This window comes from Perissodus microlepis, chromosome 3 (assembly GCF_051167445.1).
Source record: "Perissodus microlepis isolate ML-2025 ecotype Zambia chromosome 3, ASM5116744v1, whole genome shotgun sequence".
Classification (NCBI taxonomy): Eukaryota; Metazoa; Chordata; class Actinopteri; order Cichliformes; family Cichlidae; genus Perissodus; species Perissodus microlepis.
This window is the reverse complement of record NC_140463.1, coordinates 39,425,285-39,446,405: the sequence shown is the minus strand read 5'-3', so window position 1 is coordinate 39,446,405 and position 21,121 is coordinate 39,425,285. Positions and strand designations below refer to the sequence as shown.

General features: G+C 41.4%; 1 protein-coding gene across 3 annotated transcripts in view; it reads right to left on the bottom strand.

Moving 5' to 3' along the window:
* The window catches only part of LOC146391436 (protein phosphatase 3 catalytic subunit alpha), a 66,197-nt gene that overhangs the window by 9,890 nt on the left and 35,186 nt on the right, over positions 1 to 21,121 (bottom strand). For 2 of the 3 annotated variants that reach the window (XM_084924398.1, XM_084924399.1), the window contains exons 3-10: positions 17,982 to 18,106; positions 17,403 to 17,514; positions 16,884 to 17,029; positions 16,108 to 16,247; positions 12,564 to 12,641; positions 11,553 to 11,647; positions 2,958 to 3,083; positions 1,789 to 1,860 (exon numbers count right to left, since the gene is read on the bottom strand). In XM_084924398.1, the coding sequence (XP_084780524.1) occupies positions 1,789 to 1,860; positions 2,958 to 3,083; positions 11,553 to 11,647; positions 12,564 to 12,641; positions 16,108 to 16,247; positions 16,884 to 17,029; positions 17,403 to 17,514; positions 17,982 to 18,106 (894 nt within the window). Of the gene's footprint in view, positions 1 to 1,788; positions 1,861 to 2,957; positions 3,084 to 11,552; positions 11,648 to 12,563; positions 12,642 to 16,107; positions 16,248 to 16,883; positions 17,030 to 17,402; positions 17,515 to 17,981; positions 18,107 to 18,260; positions 18,418 to 21,121 lie in introns of those variants that run through there. The other variant, XM_084924400.1, reaches the window with a different exon arrangement.

Below are 21,121 nucleotides of genomic sequence, written 5' to 3'. Positions count from 1 at the left end.
GATCTGTTTCAAAGTATTCCTGCCATCCTCAGGTTGCTCATTCTTCAGAATATATTTATTGTGTACAACAAAGACTAATTTAGATAAAAGGCATGACCCTTCTGAACACTTTTTCCCCTTTCTGGCCCGGCCTCAAACAGGAGTGGGTAACTGTTAACACTTTTGACCCATTTTTTGGTTTAATTGAGAACCACAGTTAGCCTCAGCAGAAGTGTTAGCAGGCGCTTTAAACAGAGGTGTTAGTTTACAGACTTTTGAAATGCAGAGAGCAAGCACTGGACAAAAGTCTGTCCATCTCTGCACACACCAGTACAGCTAGTGTTTGTACCTTTTTTGGGGGGATATATTAGCTGTCCTTCTCATGAAACACCCCCAGAAGAGAAGACAAGAGAAAGGACAGAGAGATCAGTGGATGGCTGCAGAATGAATGAGGTGGAAGAGAGGGAGCGCACAGCGAAATAAGAGGCAAGAAAGCACGAGTGTAAACAAAAGCGATGCCTTGAGCACAAAACTCTGGAAAACATAAAAAAGAGAAATTAGATGAGATAATCATGGGAAAGAGAGAGAGTGAGAGAGAGAAGAAAAGAGATGTGAAATATCGAGTGAGGTTGGAAACATCAACACAATGGCAACTGAAAACCATGGAAACCATAGCAGATAAAGAGCGGGTCATAGGAAGGATTATCTGAAATCATAACAGGGCACAAAAAAGGAGCTCATGAGCGAGAAAGAAAACATAACACAATTCAAATGTCAAAACAGTTAAAAAAATAAATAAAAACAAGCATGGCTGCGAAACTAAACAAGAAACAAGCAGTGGCAAGAAATGAGATCAGCTAAAATCAGCATGAATGAGTTGGTAGAAAATGAAGATGTTAAAGGACAGCTACTAATGTTTAGGAACGGCCGAGTGCATGAGTTGTGCTAATCAGAATTTAGCTTTTCACATATGAAATGCTTTTAAAATGAGCCACATGTAAAACCAATTCATTCTATAATGATATTTACAATCACAACTTCAACAGCACAATGAAGCAAGAAAGGTTCTCTTTGTGAATTTGGAAAAAATAGTGACAAAACCCCCCCCAAATATTTCTAAATCATTATAAACCACAACATTTGGTCTTGCACATGATCTGTGCAAATCTCAATCTACGCTCCCTGATCAGTAGATTAAAGGAAACGCTGCGTTTAGATGTGCAGAAGGAGCTCAGACATGGTGGAAATCTGCTGAGATCCTGACACATATCCTGGGTTTACTGATGCACACTGTGACCATTAGTAAACACAAAGAAAGAGGAGGAAGGGGGGTGGGAGGAGGGGGTCTGGTGAGATCATTTCCTGTTTGGCAGTAAGAGGTGGGGCAGGCAGAGGAAAACTGGCCATCTCGTGTACATAAGCTGTAAGCTGGTATCAAACAGATGACTCAGATTCACCACTAGCGTAGATAAACCAAGCAACTTAGCAGAAAACAACACTTCAAAAAACTGTCCTCAAAGGATTTTTTTGTTTTAATACTGACAGACATGTTGAGACTTTATAAGGGTCTTCATATTTCCTGGATTATCTAAGGTCATTTCCAAGCTGCCGAGTTCAGTCAGTCAGACGTCACGTTCCTCTGTGTTTAATATTTTAAAGCATATATAGTTTTTACATGTAAAATTCTGAACACCATACATGTAAAAACTAAGAGTCTGTGTGTGTATGAGGTTTTGAATAATGAACGTCTGATACGCCCTCTAGTGGAGCAGGGGCAAAGTGCAGAGAAAACTGAAGCACCGAGCTTACCGTCCAGCTCCTCTTCAGTTGACAGCTCATCATTGGAGCAAATGCTCAATACGTTCACTAGCATCTCCGTCACTGTACAAGAAAAGAGAAGCATGCTTTAAAACATCTCACACATATTTAAAAAAAACTTTGCTGAAAAACTCTGGATTGACTCTTCCACACACACACATGCAGTTTGCTGTGCTGATCAGTGACCTCGTGAGACTGCCAGGAATGGCAGTGTGCAGCAGGGGTCACGCCTAAATTGAGCTTCCTGGAGGGAGTGTATCAGTCATACTTATGTGTGATTAATTGACACAGATGTGTCACAGCTTAACCCCAGTAAATCTTCAAAGCAACCCAGACCTCGACAATGCCAAGCACAGCCAATGTCTGGCAGTTTCTAACTTTCATGGACTTCTACTTATCTGCAATTTACTTTATATAGACATGTATATATATAGAGCTCACAACTGCTCATTATACTCCTGCTTTAACAAGGAGCTGCAGCTCATCAGCAAATGGTAACAAAAAAAAAAGAAGAAAAAATACTAGAAAAGCTGGAGTTTATCTTCTGATCAAGAAAGGAGGGAGACAAACACTGGCTCCAAGAAGAATTTAGAAATCAATACATAATTTTGGTTGCTTATTGGGTGCTACATGGTGCAACGTTGGAGCATATTTCTGAATGAATCGTGTTTGCATTAGGACTTAAATCCAACCAGATTGGCTCTCCACTGTCTATCCTTTCACTTAAGATCAAAGAGATTGAGCATCTGCTGCCTTTGTCTCTGGAAAAGTTTCCTATTGCTATTAGATTATCCAGTCCACTGGAAACTATCAAACAAAACATTCAAAACACGCTTATTTTCCAGCTTTCCTCCAATTTTCCCTTTTATGTATCCTTAAGTGTATGTGCCTTGTTAAAAAACAAACCCATTCGTCCCAACTTCTACCTCTAACTTATTTATAACGCTGCACACGAGGCTTGTAAATCTTTGGCTTTAAGTATCCTATGTATGAACCGCAAAGTGATTTCGCTGCACAAAGTGTACACGCTATATTTCTCAAGGCCGGGCTGTTTTCAATAGCAATTCATGAAAATCAGAAGGACAAGCGCCATTCAAGAATGAAAAGAACTGCTTTCACTCATTACTAAAAGAAACTGAATGTAGTGCATGCACACTCACCTTTCTCACCAACAAAGGGCAAGGACCAGGTGAAAACATCCATGAAGTTGGGCAGCCAGTAAGGGTGAGGTGAGCAGTTGAACTGTCGTATGTTCATCACGTTGTTCTCGTACTTCAGCACTGCCGCTGGGGATGGGGGAAAAAGGAAAGATGTTAAAGCAAATCCAAATTCAGAGTATTAAATAAAAGGAAATCCTGTTTTCTTTCCAATCCTCGGAAAAATAAGATGAATAGCTGTAACAAAATATTCCTTTAAACAGTCGTAGTTTCCAGAACGTCTCTGCCTACATGTAACAAGACAATAAGCTTTGTGGGTATTGTGGGATGTAGAAATTTTCAATACGGTCACAAAATAAGGAAAATCAGGGAGTATACATCTCTCTATAAATGAAATGGTATAGAGATGTATTGGGGTCATGGTAGGGCTGTATATATCGGATGATGATATAAAAACATCTAGCGTTTCATTTTACGCTATCGTTTGTTTCGTGGTGTTGCAAAATAAACTGTTTAAGGCAATATCTTTCATCGTTTTGATGGTCACTGTAGTGGCTATATTAATTTCTTAAACTTCTCTCTTTCTCTTATATTTTATATAACCACACTACGGATGGACAAGCGCCTGTTTTTATGAATTATCGTTAGCAACAACGACGGTAAAACCATCGCGTGTCCGCTTGTTTATATTCCACATAAACCTTTCACAATAAAGCTCAAGATCCTGTTGAGCCTTTTCAAAATAAACTGAATCACGTGAAAGAGTATGCAGAATATTTACGGATGAGAAGCAAAGAAGAGCCGTCAGGTGCTAAAAAATAAACCTTAGACTCAAACGTTAGAACAGGCTTTTCCCCGCAGCACGCCGTGTAATAAATACTCACAAAGAAAACGATGGGCGTTACAACTTATGACTAAAAATGTATAGTTTCATGCATCGGTTAAAACACTTGACTCCAGGTACATGACGCCCAGCTGGAAACACTTCACGCAAGTCGAGCTGCCCGAGATTCACAGAATTTACAGAAAATGTTACCATTTTGTGATTTATATCATATATACAGAGATGTTTTATATCGGGATATGAGATTTTGGTCATATCGCACAGCCCTAGGTCATGGATTGCAGTGCACACAGCTCAGTCTCTACTGGTGGAACAAGGCAGCTGAGCTCAGCGAGCTGTGAAAGACAGAAAAAAAACCCAATGGAAGCATTTAGATTTAATCCTGTTGATAAAAATCTGTCCGCCAGCAAGGGCAAAGCTGCGTGTACCATCTGCCTCAAGAAAGAAACAAATATAATATACTCCTATGAAATGTCAGCAAAGTATGAAAAAAGAGATACCACCCAAGCCTATAATGGAGGTTTTGATTTATGATTTTATGACACATTTGGGATTCATGTCGATAAAGAGGCCTCAGCTCTCGCTGTGGTCCAGGTCCATTATCAGATTCTATCCTGTTCCCAACCACCACTTACAGCCTTCACTGTCATGATGGCTCTTACACTTGGTCTGAGGAGAATAGCCCTCAAAGTACTCAGCTGAAGAGCTAATGGTATACACACAGAAGAAACAAACATCCGAGCAATCGCTGGAAGAATAGTGATGCATTCTTCACAAGTAACTGTTTTTCCCCCTTTAGTTGAAGTAAGAAAGCATTTCGGGACTGGCCTTAACATTTCTTCTTTAAAAACCTAAAACAACAAATTAATTCAGTCGCATTATGAAACACTTGATGTGGGATTCAATGTTAAAAGTTGCTTACTGTTCCTGGTTAATGATTCATTAGCTGCAGGTGCTGTGCGGAGGTGTGATTCAGCAAAACCACTGATAACTACAGAGTACCATTTGCCCGAAAAGAAAAAAGGAAAAGGTGGACAAAACTGTCGTCCACGTCCACACCGAAACCTGGACGTCGCTCAACATTTTGTCAAATGCTGTCAGTCAACCTCTGGAGATGATGGTGAATAAAACGGTTTAGAACAAAATACCTACACAAAGACTAAAAGGCGGATATTTTTTTTGCCACTTTAAGGTGATATCTACACAGTCAGCATGTGCCAATCTCTCACTTTGACAGAAGGACTCATTTAAATGCAAAAGTACAAACTGATTTCTGCAAATCAAAGTTAGCAAACTGCACAAGCATCTAAACGAAGGTAACCTGCTGTTTGGAGAAAATAAAAATCGATGCTCTGGAACATTTGGGCTCATGAGGGCGAGCACGTTTCACTGGTTAACAGAAAAGCCGTTCCTGGTGAGGTGGAAACAAAGGAATAGATGGAAAAGTAAGGTACTAGACACAATAATGATCATTATTGTAATGAAAGTATGTATTCTTAGTTTCTAGGCAATCGATATATGAACTCATAAGTTACCCACGTGTTATTTTTTTCTTATTTTTAGAGCAGTTTCAGTTTGCAAACTTAACATGTTTGCAGGATTGCCCATGAGAATATTTACAAAAATCTACATTTGCCTTTTAAAAAAATCCATACACAGTGGTTTTCAATTACTCAGATGAATAATTTAAGAGGAGAGACTTGAGTGGGTGTGGTAACTGGTGTTCACAGTAAGGGTGGAGAAAGAGCAGCAGAATAAAAGCACAAACATGCTGTGTGTTGGGTCTTTAACTTAAGCCTGCTTGACAGCACCTGCTTTTCCAAAAAGGATTACACAGCTGGCATGGTATGTGTCACTCCTTATGAACTTGCCAGGTAAATCTTAGGTATTAAAAAGAAGACACAGCATTTCACCAGTATACATTTCTGCTTGTGCCATATTTGGTATATTTTACAGTATATTTCTCAGTTTATTTTACAAAATGTCTCATTATAATCGTGATCTCCACGCGCACAGAAACCAGCTCTCAAACACTGGCCACACAGTGTGCCCCATGCGACCTCACCCATGATTAGACAGTGTTAACGTGGGTGTGGAGGAAAACATGAGAGCTGCCAAACATAAATATATCCATGCTGTATATAGCAGCCTCAGATTCTCTAATACACAAGGCCAGTCTGGTGGCCCAGATCTGAGGAAAGCAGATACTGTGGCAGGGTCACCATGGGGGACTTTCCTGCCTGAGCTCCTCTCAGATTCAAGAATAGCAAGTCATCAAACCTGGCATCCAGGCAGCTTTACCTCAGGAACAACACAATTCAGGTCAGTAAGCATTCTGATACAAATGTGTGTGTGTGTAGTATGCACTGAAAGTGGTGCTCAAGTAATGCTTAAACACTCATAAGTGCCAGGCAACACAATACAAACAGAAAACTTTCCTGCAGGGGAACATCCATACACTTGTATAATTAATGCAGGATTATTATCAATATCAGCAAAACACTACTACCCGCTCGAATAAGAACAGCGCTGCATTGCTACAACACGCTCCACTCAGACGGAGCTGTGGGTGTTTATCCCTGCGCGTTGGCGTGCATGAAAGCAATCGCACATGTGGGCAGCCATTGCATAAACATCACATACTGCATAAACATCGTTGAGGCACTTGATTGAATGCAGCCATGGAAGCCCAGAGGGAAAAAGGCAGCGCGGGGGAGAAGGTCAGCTCCTTCAAATCAGATTCCTTTTAAAGGAACAGAGACACCCAGCAACCTGCCTCGTACCAAACAAACACACTTGTTCAGGCTTCTTTTTTCTTTTTTTAAAATACAAGAGGCATTAGAGACAAATATGTATTCAGTGCCCTCATCTGTATTGTCAGGGCAGATGAGGGTGACATTAAAGCACTTTATTTTCCTCATCACTGCAAAACACAATTATATGCAGCTTTTTCATGCGATGGAAGTCACTTAAGCTCGCACGGACCAGCTGAGAGTTCTGTGTCCACTGCCAGAGCATGCTGCATGACAGCCACTAGAGGGCTCTGCTGCTCCGACGGCGGATAACAGGGCAGCTGAGGCCAAGCCTGCTGCAACGGTAACACAGATATTGCAGAGAGACGCCTGCTCATTCATTATTCATAAGGGAGTGCCTCCAGCCGGTTTCCCTGGCAACGAAGACTGTTAAATCTGCTTTGAGACCAGGGGGAGATTCCCGCTGTCCTTCCGACACTCGGTGCTGACTACATATTTGCCTTTAATGCCTCGCGTATAAAGTTGCACTGGGTTAGCTTTTCACACCAGCCATTTAGAAGCTGACGCCACACGCGTGGACTGCAGGGACTGAAAAGATTTTAGAGCAGTCATTTTGGTATGAGATGGTGGGGAAAGAGGCGGTACTAATCACAAACAACTGAGGCTATTGAACTAAACAGAACACAACCTTCATCAATAACCTTTGCAATGTCCGCCTAACATTTCATATCAAAGTGACTGCTGTGTAATTGGTCTGTGCTGTCCGTGTACAGCTGAAGAATTCACGAATGATTTGAACTTTAAGAAATGAATAAGAGCATTTGCTGTATCACAGTGTGTCCTCACGATGTGCGACGACTCGGTGAACTGGAGCCATACTGGATCTGCTCCACTTTGGCTCTAATCCATGCATGAACTGAACTGCCCTACAATACAATACATCTGCTGATGTTACCACTCATTGTCCTACTTTCCAGTTTGCATTGAATGTAATTAATTGCAAGTGGATGTCAACAGGTACTTTCTGTTTAATTGAAAGGAAAACAGGAAGGAAGGAAAGCGACACGAGCGAGATGGATCAAACAACCTTTAACTGTCGTCGTGGACGAAGTAAATGTTTCATGTAAACAGCTCGTGCAGCACCACCTCCTCTACCCTACTCCATCACTCTCTCCCCCCACTGCAGTCACTTCTGGAGCCAAACCGAGAAAGATCAAACAGTGAAAACTGCAAAATCACTGCTGCTGAGTTTTCATTTCACACAGCCTCCCTCTGCCATGTCGCAAATGCCTGTGTCACTTTTTACTGAAGGGGTGAAGGGGTCAGAGCAGTGATGGACAGCTGGTCAGCATCTGACACTCAATGAAAAAAGGAGGACTGAGGGCTGGGGTGGCATCTAAAGCTGGAATTTATAGAATTAAGTCCTAATTCATGTGTTCGTCAGTCTAACTAGCCTTCAAGTGAGTTCAGTCTACTTTTGGGAAAGGAGTCAGTTTGTGTTGCTTCAGATATCTTCCACCTCTCTGATAGGAGGTACACTTCTCTTCTTTTTTACCCCCACGTGGAGAGGTATCATTGGTTAATCCTTCCACCCCCTAACGCGGGATTGATGGGAGCTGCCGATGCCTCCTCCCTCCTCTTTAAAATTTATGCGCCCACTCGTTTGGCCATCAATCACAGGGCCATTGCTCAGTGTGCGTGGAGCTCCAGCATGAAGCTAAGAGCACAGCAATTCATTACAGGCGCTTTACTTCTACCAATGAACCCCACCCACAGCACTCGTTAAGAGCATCAACAGGAATGTGGGATCGTTTCACGGACTTGTGTAACTGTCAAGTGGATGCCAAGTGAATAGGAGCAAAGTAATTTGCTTTAGTGTTGATATGAAATCTCAGAGCCTTTAAGTTGGAGTGTTTTATTCTTTGTGGCTGGGAACTACTCCCTTTCCCCACTCATATTTGTGAAGTTTTAAAAACCCAACAGTGATTTGTAACTGTCCCTTAATTTATCCAGATCTCCATCCAACACCATCAGAGGTGGAGGTTAGAAGAGTGTTTATATAGAGACTTCTGAACAACAGCCGACAGCCAGTTTTTAGATACGAAACACTGTAAGATTCCTGAGATCAAGCAGAAAACTTCACGACACAGACTGTTAAACTGGTTTACACCCACTGAAGACTGAAAGGTCACAATTCATTTTTATTTTATTTTTTAAGGAGGAAACATTTTTACTAAAATTAACACAGATGGCCAAGCATCACATTAGTTGTTGTACTGAAAATTTAGAAAGTGTTTGTTACAACCAAGCGAAAAACTAAAAAACGAAATAAAAACCAGCAAGTTGCAAAAAAAATGGATTTAACTTAATATCTATAAGTAATTCTTGTGTCTGTTAACTTTCTGTAATGAGCAAAAAAGCATTTTTTTTTTTTTTTTATATCAGTGCTTACTGCTCAGCTTTTAACATGATTAGATCACATTTCCATCGCGACTTTGCTCTACTGAACTGCACGGCTGCCTTCATTGCTGCTTGTAGCTACATTAAGAAAACGGATTTAATCAAAAAGTGTGCATCGTTTTGCAACGGAGAGTAATGTTGAGAAATTGTATTTTATTTAATTTATTTTTTTAAAGCATGTATTCTGGGGGAAGATATATTTTTATGTCTAAATGAAGTCAGTTCTGAAACAACACAAAGCAATCTTTTCTGTCTGATAACCACCAATGCCCTGGGTAGTATTTTAATCAGCTGAACATCCACCAGCTACATCTAAAAGAAGCGTTGAGACAAAATCGGAAAGAAAAATTGATATTTCGGCTGTTCCATTATGATCTCCAGAAGACTAAACGATTCTCCGGGCAATTGGTTACGAGAACTTAAAAAACAAAACAAAACAAAAACCCAAACACGCGCTTCACATCACTTTGTTTGTTTGGATTGTGCTGTGTTGACTGTGAGTCCTAGGAAGATTAGTTGGCATGGAACAAATAGGTTTCTAATAATAAACAAAGGCACAGTGCCACACTTCTTCACCATCTTTACTGTGTAGGGAAGGAGGCAGCTCCAAAAAAAGTAAACAAACGTAACCTAATGTCTCATTAAAGATGGCACACACCTGCAAATAGGAAAGCCCTCACTTCCATGTGTAATAACCACTGCGGTGATGTGGCATGTCATCAAGAGAGGCATTGCAGAACAGCACGAACTAGCCCCCATCACTCTTTCCTTCCCATTTCCTGTGGTTTTCACACCGATGTCACCATTCCAAACGTGCCCCCACAGTTAAAGCAGATACTGTCTGTTCTCTCGGGGAAAAGTGCTGACTCACAGCACAAAGGCGAGCCCATCTCAGCGCGGGCACCGCAGCACAGCATCGGGCGTCACTAGGTGCCAAGTGATGCGGCACCAGTCCACTTCACACCAGCTCACTCCCCAAAACTACCAGACTAAAATCAATGTTGCACAGGACAAATAGTGCAAACCAACTTTTGTGTACACCACTGACCCGAGGAAGAGTAGTTCTCTATTGGAATATATATCAATATAGATGTTGTGTGATGACCACTAGAATAGCTTCTGGGGTTTTCCAAGGGTGGCCACATAGGCAGAGACCACCCTCACAAACTAAAAGTAGACCTGAAATAGGACAGAAACCACTCATATCAGAAAAACCTCTAAGGTTAGTCAACTAGTCACGATTACGTCGACTATTAAAATCGTCGACAACTAATTTAATAGTCGAAGCGTCGTTTGAAGCTTTGTAAGATCCCAAAAGACGCAGGGATAAGTAGTAGGATTTAAGAGTGTAATAACGGACTGAAACAGAAGATGGCAGCACTGCATGTACGAGGATGCCAGCTGCCGTTAAAGCTCGAAGAAGAAGAAGCGGTGTCCGGTATCGTAGCTGTGTCCAAATTCAGGAACGGCATCCTCCTGTGCCTGCATTTGTAGGCCGATTACTTACAGCGACACGTCGAAGACTGTCCAAATTCGAAGACTCCGACAAATGCGGCCGACAAACGCGCCCTTCATTTCCCCAGATTTGAAGGATGGGTTGCTTTGTGGCCCAACCTATCCCAGAATTCATAGCGCGGCCCAGCTCAGTTTCCAACAATGGCGGCAGCTAGTTAGTTTTAATATTACTCTTATTATTCTTTCTGGGTCACAAAATAAAATTTAACATATTTTCAGGCGAGAATGTAGCTGTGTAAACCTCAAATATCTGCTCGGTTTATCAAGACACCACATATTTTCAAAAGCGCTCCGATGTTTTCGGAGACGTCTGTTACCCACTAGCTCGATAGCTAGCCGGGGCAAGGGTCACTAGAGCCCGTGAGAACACCGGACTCCCGGCAAATCGTTTTCAAACCCACCGCCGTCTTTCGATACTCAGGTTAAACATGATATATAAGTCACTTAGATAACTTAAAAATGTTATTGTTTGGCTTTTTTCAGTATTTTATTCGTTCCTGAGTAAATCGGTTTGGCTGAGATTAAAGTTATCGTTTTTACACAGCTGAATACACGTCAAGCAGACAGCTGATTATCAGAAGCGTGAGATGCTCGAGTGATGGTGGAGCTGTACGTTTTACGTCCAATGGACGCATGATCTGATTAGTCAACTAATCGCAAAAATAATCGGTGACTAGTCGACTATCAAAATAATCTTTTGTGGCAGCCCTATCAGATATAGAAGCTGCGTCTGTCTTTTTATACAGTTTATGAATGTAGAGCAATTCTTCACAAATCACCTCCCGAAAAATCATAATATTATTAGTTATATCTACAATCATCCTGCAGTGATTTGGAAGCATTTTGAGACGTCACACTGCTGTCATTCATCTTTAACAAATCTGACACTAACAACTCTACAGCCTGGATCGACTTGACAGTGAATATTATGTCGCCTTAGGCAAGTCATAAAACAACATGTCACAATCTGGTAATCAAAAGCTACAAGCCACAGTAGACTGATTACGACAAATTCCACGCTCTTACCTTTGTTGTTGTAGACATCTAGATAGTTAGGTGCTGAGAAGATGGTGATAAGGGACGGGAAGCCAGTGGTCTGACTCTTTCTGTACATGCGGTATCTGTGAAGTTCCAGGGAGAAGCATCAGTTAACATTTCAACTATTCATTCATGAATTACTCAACTGCATTTGACCCTTGAGATTGATTAGTAGTGATAATTTTTATTGCCTAATATTTCACTGTGCCTCCAGAGAGTAAATCCCTTTGCTGAAGTCCCAAGTTCTGAGTAGTCTGATGCAACTAACAGCTACTGATGATGGGGAATGCTACGTATTTATATCTGGAATGGACTAAAGCTTCATGTTCTAGCCTAGACGATTTATTAGACCACAGACTGCAGACATGAAAAAATATCTGCATATTCACTGGGTATTGCAAATTAAGTCTAAATGGGAGCCATTAACTTAATGATGTGTGGTCTGAGGTGTCTTGGGGCAGCTATCTCAACCGAGGGCCAAGGTGTCCCATGGGACCACCCGGTGGGAGTGCAATGGTAAACAACTTTGCTGCTGTGCCTCCCACTGTCTTAACCTTGCTTAGAGGAAGATCGGCTTGACACATCCACCCACCTGGCAGTGTTAAAAAAACAAAAACATTTCAAAGAGGCTTTATTTTTGTAGAAATCCTGATTAAATGCTTATCACACCTCCTGTTGTGCCAAAAAATTTGCTGGGTAGTTAAAATTGTAAAGGTGGCTAAATGTGAAATGCGCAACACTTTTTAAACCGCACCGCGAGCTGCGTGAATCATTCCTGTCGCTTCACATCTGGCCAGCTCGCTCCTCACGGAGGTTTCTTTTTCATTTCTTGGATTAACGTGGCTCCTCTCAAAGATCAGGCTGCCCTGAACTTGCTCCCAGACAGACTGGAGCAAACCCCTAGGTACCAGGGGGAAGGCTTTTCATTTAATACCCCAGTCTGAATCGCTCTGCTGTGTGACAGTGGGATGGGAAAAGACAAAATACCACAGCACTCACCCAGCATCCTGTGCTTCATGGGCCCGGATGATAGATAATAAGTTATTGTGTTGTAGAAAGTCACAGACTGCAGGGTAGCTGTTGAATAAAAGAGGTATTTAGTTTACTCACATGTCAAGAAAAGACCAAGAAAGGACAATCAATAGAAAAACCAAATAAGTCATGGGTCTTTATTGATTGTGCCCAGGGAAACAGTGGCCAAGCTCTAAAACCAGCCGCACACTGAATAAAAATACATCAAGATTATTATGAAAGCCTTTAAAGGTGATCTTAACATCTAACCTGAAATTTAAAGCAGGCTCTTTCACTTCCTGAGCGAAGGAATGATAACTCATAGCTCATATAATCATATAATCACCAATAATGCACTTAATTTCTCAAAAAAGGTTCTGAACATAAGCGGAGTGCGACCATTTCCAAATGCTGGATTTTATTGTATGGAGTGACACACGGCGAAATACTTTAAGGAATAAAAGCAGGGCATTGTTTCATGCCTGAGCTGATCTTTTCAGTTTGTGAGCAGCATGACTAAAACCCTTACTGCCAGCATACTGCAGTACAATAAGGCTTCAGAGATCTTCTCTGCAGTTTGCCATCCTGCAGCGCCAGCTTCCACCGGTTATCCTTTCCTCGAGATTATTTATTTTTTTAAGAAAAAAAAAGAACAAAAACAATGATCTCATTATAGGTTTTCTTCAAAAACAGCCTTCCCATCAAACATTTGAGAGATGCTTCAACCCCGCGTGAATAAAAATTAAATAAAGTTTTGTTCATTTCAAAGAAACCCACGATTCGCAAAGTGAGTGACAACTCGCAATAAATGAGTGGCACCGACGCGCAACATGTGAAACGCTTCAGTGTGGGAGGATTTATTCGACAGTAACAGGGGCGAAATTCAAGAGGTTTCTCTTTTTTCCTCTCCTCCCCTGGCATCTTGCGGCGATGCAGATGAAATTTCAAGGCACTTTACAGCCCTGTGCGAGCCGCAGAAGTTAATTAAATGAGAGCATTTGAAATATCATTCGTGATGTTAAAAGGACAGGGCCCTTTTGTGTGGAGCTCCAGCTTCCCCTGCCATCAAAAACTAGGCTGGATGTTCTGTCGTCGCGCCCTTGACCGAGGCTTACATCTGGAGCTGGTCCCCAGGCGCTGCGCAACAGCTGTCCGCTTCTTCTTCTACTCTGGGTTACAGCATCTTTCTCAATTTTTTTTTTTAAATCATTGCTACAATTCGGTTACTTAGAAATGCTTTTTGTCAGTCTGCTTCAAATCCCCATCTCTCTGGGCCCGTCTCTACACCCCAATTAGTTTTTCTCCCTTTTTATTCAACCCAGAAGTTAAAAACACAAAAGTGCACTAAGAAATGAACACCCCTGAATGCTCAAATCTCTTTGATTCACTTTAGTAATATTAAGTTCTTGAATAAAATACAGACTGGATTTTAAACTAGGTTCTGTAATCCTAGCTCGACACCTCTGCCCGACAATGAACACCACCCACACGCTGCAATCAAAACCAAACGAGACATTTTCCTCAGCAACTGCTGCACGACGAAACCTGCTGATTTTAAAATAGCTTTTTAGACTTCTCTATAATCAACGCAAAGCACCGCTGAGGTTTCATAATGGCTCTGATAAGCTGTTGTGGAGTTCTGTTCAAGTGTGATCCGCAGAGAAGCGTTTTGCAGCTTTACATTTGCATTTCCTATTGTACAGTCCTTCTGGGACACGGTCATTATCAAGCAAATTTATATAAGCAAGCGTTAATCTGACTGGCTGTTTTTTTGGATGTCTTACTCCACGCTCGCTGCAGAGATTAATTATTAAAAGTGAAGGCATTAGGAGAAATCTATCAACAATCGCGGCGCATGTAGACACAAGAACCCGTGCGTTCTGCTGGGAGTCGTGTGAAAGGAGAGAGCAGATGCCATGAAGGAATTAACGACGCAATGAGTTTGTTTTTCTTTACAGGGGACGAGAAATTAGAAATAAATGTTTGATTTCTCACTTGATTTCCTCCAGCAGATGTAGATACGTGCCATATGTTGCTGATTGGTAGTCGAGACACATTTTGGCCTAATTTGTCTTTTGGCAGTTTGCGTTCTGAGATTAGATCGTCTCCCATCTGTCCAACAACGGGGCACAGATGTTAATGTGCTCCTTGGACAACAAGAAGAGATGTACAAGAAATTACTTCACCATGTGCGATCCAAGAGGAACTTTGCTCGTTCGCTAGGTTAAAATTAAAGCTTTAAAGTTGTTTATATGAACTGATTACAGATGTTTTTTGTTTTTTTAAACATTCACTGTAGGCTTATTCATACACACTACCGAGTGGAGGCGTTTGTAAAAAGCAGCCATATCTCAAACATGTGCAATTTCACGCCTGAATACCGTTTGTAAAAGTGTTACGAGCATGCCTGTGGCGATGGTGTGGGGGGGATAAAGAAGCCGATAGGTTTGGGGAGGAGTATTGAGGAATGGCTCTCTCTCGGTCTGGCTAAAACCATCTCATAAATCCTGAAACTCAATGTGATGCCAATTAGCAGCAATCCCCTGGGCAGATGGAGTCGAGGGGACAACGATGAAAGAAAGACTCCAGAGGAATTCTGACCGAAGTGGCAGAAGGTTAACTGGGATGCTGATACAACACAAACATGTGATCGAATCTGTCGATGAGGCAAAAAGGCCACAGAGCTTACATCTTTGGTCAGTTAAAGTGACAACACGCGTGGGCAAAATATTCTTTTAACGCAGAACCACTTGTTGATCTGCAATATCGAGACTCACTCATTCTCTGAGCATCATGGGCATTAAAATACTATTAAGTAAGTAGTTATGAAACACCTGGGAAAAAAAAGAAAAGAAAATGAGAAAATGCTTATTAGGAGCCTGGGGACATCTCCAACGACTTCTGCTGCTCGCCAGAGGCACGCCAGGTCGAAGCAAGCATCACTTAGGCCGTAATGAGTGGAGGGAGTGCCGAGCGCATTTAGAAGCGGGACTGTGCCTCGTGGTAATGTGCCAGTTCATTACATTTTGTGACAGCGCGAGCCGCTCGCTCTGAGCATTTCCTCAGTTTGTTCAGTTACTCAGCTCAATTGAAGGTAATGTGGGTTACATAAATACTGGCGACAGTCTAGGGAGGAGTCTTTGTGATTTCTCAATTGCACAGCGCGCTCTAACAACCGTCTCACAGCTGAGACGTTGCAGAGGCGCGAGCATTGTGAGATGGGAGGAGAGAAGTTATTAACTCTTTTTTTCCCCCTCCTTCACCCCCTTATTTAGTTTTACTAAGCGGAATAAGAGCACCGAAAGTTTCTAAAATACCGGCAACAACATCTTGTTTTTAATTCCGATTCGAACAAAAACAATGTTGGCTTGCAGATGAATGTAACGCTAAACTAAAGCTGCTTTCCTTCTGACAGCTACTTGGAATCCAAAAAGAAAACAAACACACACACACACACACACACACACAAATGTCTTAAAAACAAATAAATAAATAAATCACATGACTGTGAATCAACGCAGAACACGCTCACCTGTAGAAGTAGGAACAGCCTCGCACTGTGTTGTGTGTGAAGTGCTCCTGGCTCTTCTCGTTCCCAAAATCCTCCAGGGGGTCGGACCACAGCAGATCACACATTGGACCGTATGCAGGGGGCTCTTTGAATCTGTCTAGCTGTGGAAGGGAAAAAGTCAAGACTCCCGTCAGTCTGTTCGAATGGAAATATGACACACGGAGTCTTCACACTGCTACGGAGAAATTGCTTCTTCTGCGATAGCCGAGCTGGCGACTGCAGCTACGATCATAATTAAGTAACATGTCTGCTGAAGGGATTTTAAATGGCATTCGAGGTAACACAATATGGGTGATGTGTCAGGACCTGGAAGGATCTTTCAAGGAAAGGCCTGAAAAAACTTGCAAAAACTGGCAGCCGTTCTTTACGAGCGCTGAACATAAATGGCTTTGCTTTCAGGCAAGCGTAGCTCTTTCTCCAACAAAAGCTCGTGGATTACTGGATGGGTAGCATGATGGACACTTCAATAGAGAAAATTCTATTATGCATGCCCTCTGATTGCAGCCACAAAATCCATTTAGAATTATTGAATTAGTCTGAAAGCTGGATCTGACTCGTCAACATTTTTTAATCAGAGGTAGGACCAGACTGCTGCTTACAATCCACCATGTCCACGTCTGCACACAGATCCGGAGGAATAACTTCACTCATTGCAAGCAATGTTGTTATGGCATGCTAAAACACAGGACTGTAGCTTTATTAAAATTAAGGGGGAAAAAAAAAAATCGGACACATACTTTCCTGATGTCATCAAGATTTGTGATTTCTGGAGATAGCCCTCCGTGTACACACAGGAACTGCTGGTTCATAAGTGCAGCCAGGGGAAGGCAGTCGAAGGCGTCCATACATGCGTCATACACCCTCTCTGAATACTTAATTCTACCTGTCATGGGGAGAAACGGGGCAGGGAGAACAGAGGATGCCAAGTCAAACAACGGCGCTCTCATGCATCAGGGAAGTTCACTGGCCTCGGACGGAAAGGCTCTCCGCAGTTCCAAAAACTTCCCTTTTGTTGGGTTTCGTTGGGCTTTTCCCCCCCATCCCGTCCGAGTCCAACAGAAATAGTTTTGACATGTACAAATATAAAGGCTGAATCCTGTAACAGGCCAGAGTGTGCTTTTAAGCGAACGTTTGAGGTCAGTGGCTGAACTGCACACATAATAAACAGCTTTTTAGCAAGGATAACTCAATTTGCTCCCTCCCCTAACTCACTTTATATCAAAAGGTTAAACATTAAGTGCACAAGCGTTACTTACATTCCTGCTTAAATGTGAAATACTCTGTTAAATGTCGACATTCGTGATTCCCACGCAGCAAAAACAGTGTTTTGGGGTAAAGGATCTTCAAGGCCCACAAGTACAGCACACACTGAAACAAAGCAGAACAAAAGAAAGCAGGAAACTGTTAGCTTGTCATATTTCTAAAAGGCTGGAAGCATAAAACCATCGAGTCACATCTTGTCACTTTTACAGAGTGGTACAATAAAAGTAGTTCTGCATTTTGTGCTCATGGCACACGCCAATACATTATTCTTTTATTAATAAAAGAATAATATTTCAGGCCATATACACATATAGGCAAATTCCCAGATTAAATATCTGTATATTGCTTTATTTTAAAATCTCTCTATATATAACTCCAAGCCTCACTGTGACATTTGCTTTCCAAGCCACATTTGAAATTATTACAAAAGCCTATTACCACTACAATATCTGCAGCCTGATTTGATCTACGCTGAGAGAAAGCTATTAATAAACACAGCTTCAGCCGAACACATGGCGTGTGTCACACTTGATTAGGCCCTGGTGAGGACAAAAACAAATATACAGACTCACTTCAATACTGAAATACCCTCTGTCAACATAGTCCCCCAGGAAAAGGTAGCGCGTGGATGCTGGTGAGCCTCCTACTTCAAACAGCTTCATCAGGTCAAAGAACTGCCCGTGGATGTCTCCGCAAACTGGGAAAAGGTCAGAAAAAAGAAAATATGAATGATAAAAATGTAAACTCTCTATGTAAAAAAGAAGAAGTAAAACTAAAGTTCTTAGTGTGAAATGTTAAATTAAATATTCCAAAGCTAAAAAGTACAATGAACAATACAAACAAGGCATTACAAGTGGTGTGGTGTTTTGCGGTGCATCGTGTGAGAATGAGTGTTTTGCTGAACACGCTCCTGTGGCTGATCAGCACAAGATGTAGAGGAAGATGGAGAGGGCGTGAACGGTTGTTCAGTATTGACTGCAACTTGGATTGCATCCTTTCTGAAACCGCTGTCAGAGAGTCGGGCTCCACACCCACACCATTACCAGCTTTGCAGAGCACTTTGTTGACTCTGTTGGTTGTCCCTCAGCTCTACTAAATGCCAAAATGCCAAGGTAAAGACTACTGAAACATGGCAACTGTTTACAGGCTGATGGGCCAAGAACATTTCAGAGGTGTTATGGAAAATGAACGGGGAGAAACTACTGCTGACAACATGTCCACAGTGATGAAAATGGTCACGTTTAGAGTTTTCTCCCTTTCGTTTTTCAAGCAGCCCACTGTTTGGCCAGCAGAAGCCTCAAAAATGACCAAATGAGGATCTTTGGGGCTGCTTCCAAATAGTTCAAAAAACCGACATACCACGTCATCGGTGTTTTATATACACACACTGTATAAAATTGAGAATAGGGATGCGAGTTTGGAAAAAAAATCTTCTCTGCAATTTATTATGTCCAGATAATATGCATAATTATATTCCTCCTAAAGATAACAAAACTCACTTTTATATTGTTAAACTTTGAGTTTGGATTGAGAGTATTACACAATAAAGTGAATCATGGGAATTATGACTTGCCTAATAACTCTGCACATAGCGTTTAACCCACTGCACAAAGTAAGGTAAATAAGAAATAATCCAAACAAGCTTTTTCTAAAAATAGATTTTTAATCAAAGCCTGCAAAAATTGTTAACAGTGCATCTGCCATCTTCCTTCTAACATGCTGTAATACTTTGGTGCAGATAAAATCTCCATCCAATATGGAAAGGAATCACAAGAACTGAGTGTCCCTTTCCACGCCTTGCTTTTCCATCCCATCCTCTTTCAATCTCTTTATAACCTTCAGGTGTTTCAGCTGGCTTGCGAGACTTAATTTGAACAAATAAACTAGCATTTGAGTGAACTTAAACCACCACAAAGCTTCCAGCTGTGTTCATTTCTAAGCTTCCCCTGTTGATGCGACTAAAAACCTGGCTTGTCATGACAAATATTAAAAGACAATTACAAAGTACGTGGTTTCGGTGCTATCTGGTCACTCTATCACTTACAAAAAATAAAAGTTATGAGCTTTTGGATTAACCAGGATTTTTGGATCAGACCACACAAAGACTGGACTCTTTAATTTAGTAATCCTGCAACAATCCATCAAACCCTTCCTGTATCTGCTTTTGAGACCACTTCAAAACCTGTTTCAGATCATCATAATTTTAGGTGGACATGCCAGAGATTTACAGTTTGGGTTAAGATCAGCGTTTGGACTTTACAATATTTTTTTTCCTCCTTTTTGTGTACTTTGGATCATGGGCATTGCTGAATCACCCACCTCTCCTGAGCCATTGTCTTCTTTAAGACAGCCAAGCAGGGAAACACACTCAGCCAATGGTATTGCTGGACTGACGCAAGTGGTTGTGTAGTGGAATAAATAACTGCCCAAAATAACCTCCGGGGGGCGTTACCAAGATACCGAGTAGCAAGACTTCCTAGAAGGAGCGTGATTTTATACGTAAAGGTCAAAGGGGAACTTCATTTGACATCTTAATGTTCTGCTAAAACTATTCAGTCCATTAATCAACAACACAACATGGGAACAGACGGGGAGATGGGACGCATTTCAACATTTGTCAGACACTGAAATGGTGACGTAAATCTTCGGTGCTCACATCTTTACTACATATATTAGGGAGTGCACTTATTCTTCAAATCATAGATCTGGTTAATACTTTACCCACACTTAGGTTCATTATTTTAAGAAATGAGGACAAAAAACAAACAGATGTCACAATAACATTTACTGGATCATCAACAAAAACAAACCTCATTATTCGGGTGCATTTCCAGTTTATGCTTTAAAGCATGATTTAACCAACACAGCCCCACATGGCTTTTTAGCACAGGCAATGTGACGACATGATTGTTAGCAGCGTATAGTTACATTCTTTATACATATGGTGTCTACACAAATGATGAGAGGCACTATCTCAAAAGTTGTTGTGAAATGGAACAGCTCAAGTGTGATATGAAACTCCATATTTTGGTCTCAGTTTCAGGACCATAACACTCATGATAAGTCTGGGCAGGAAAGCTTGTAAAACGCAACCTGACTGGTTGATAGAGGCATAGTTTTCGAGCACTGTGGATTCATTCTCGAGAAACTTCTTTAGAAACCTTGTAAACCACACAACCCAAAGGATCACTCGCCAACAATTCAGCGCCAGATGCCACAGGGCGCCAGCAGAGGTAGCTTGTAGCTTTGATGAACATCATACCACATTTTATTAGTAATCAATATCTTGTAACTTTAAACTATAATCATATAGATTTGTTGTTGTTTTTTTTACAAATGTATGAGATAAACCGACTGTCAGGTTTGGCTTCTTGGATGACATCTGTGTCAGGAATGAGCCAGCACACCGATTCAGTCTGAATTAGTTTCTTATCACTGTGATCCAATACTCTTTTCACTCCCCAAGGATACAGGATGAACAGAAGCAACAGGAGATTAGCTGCTTAGACAACATTGAGGGATGTCAGATAATCTGATTGAAAAGCCTCTGCTCAATTTTGTAGATACCATAAAGATCGATTCAAGAGTTGGTTAACTTTTGGATCATTTCTGCACAGAAACAAAAATGTGATTAAAACACATTTAAAAATGTGAAGCTCCATTATGACAAGTGGCAAAAACTGCAGTTCCCCTAGTGGCCACTTGAGGCAGA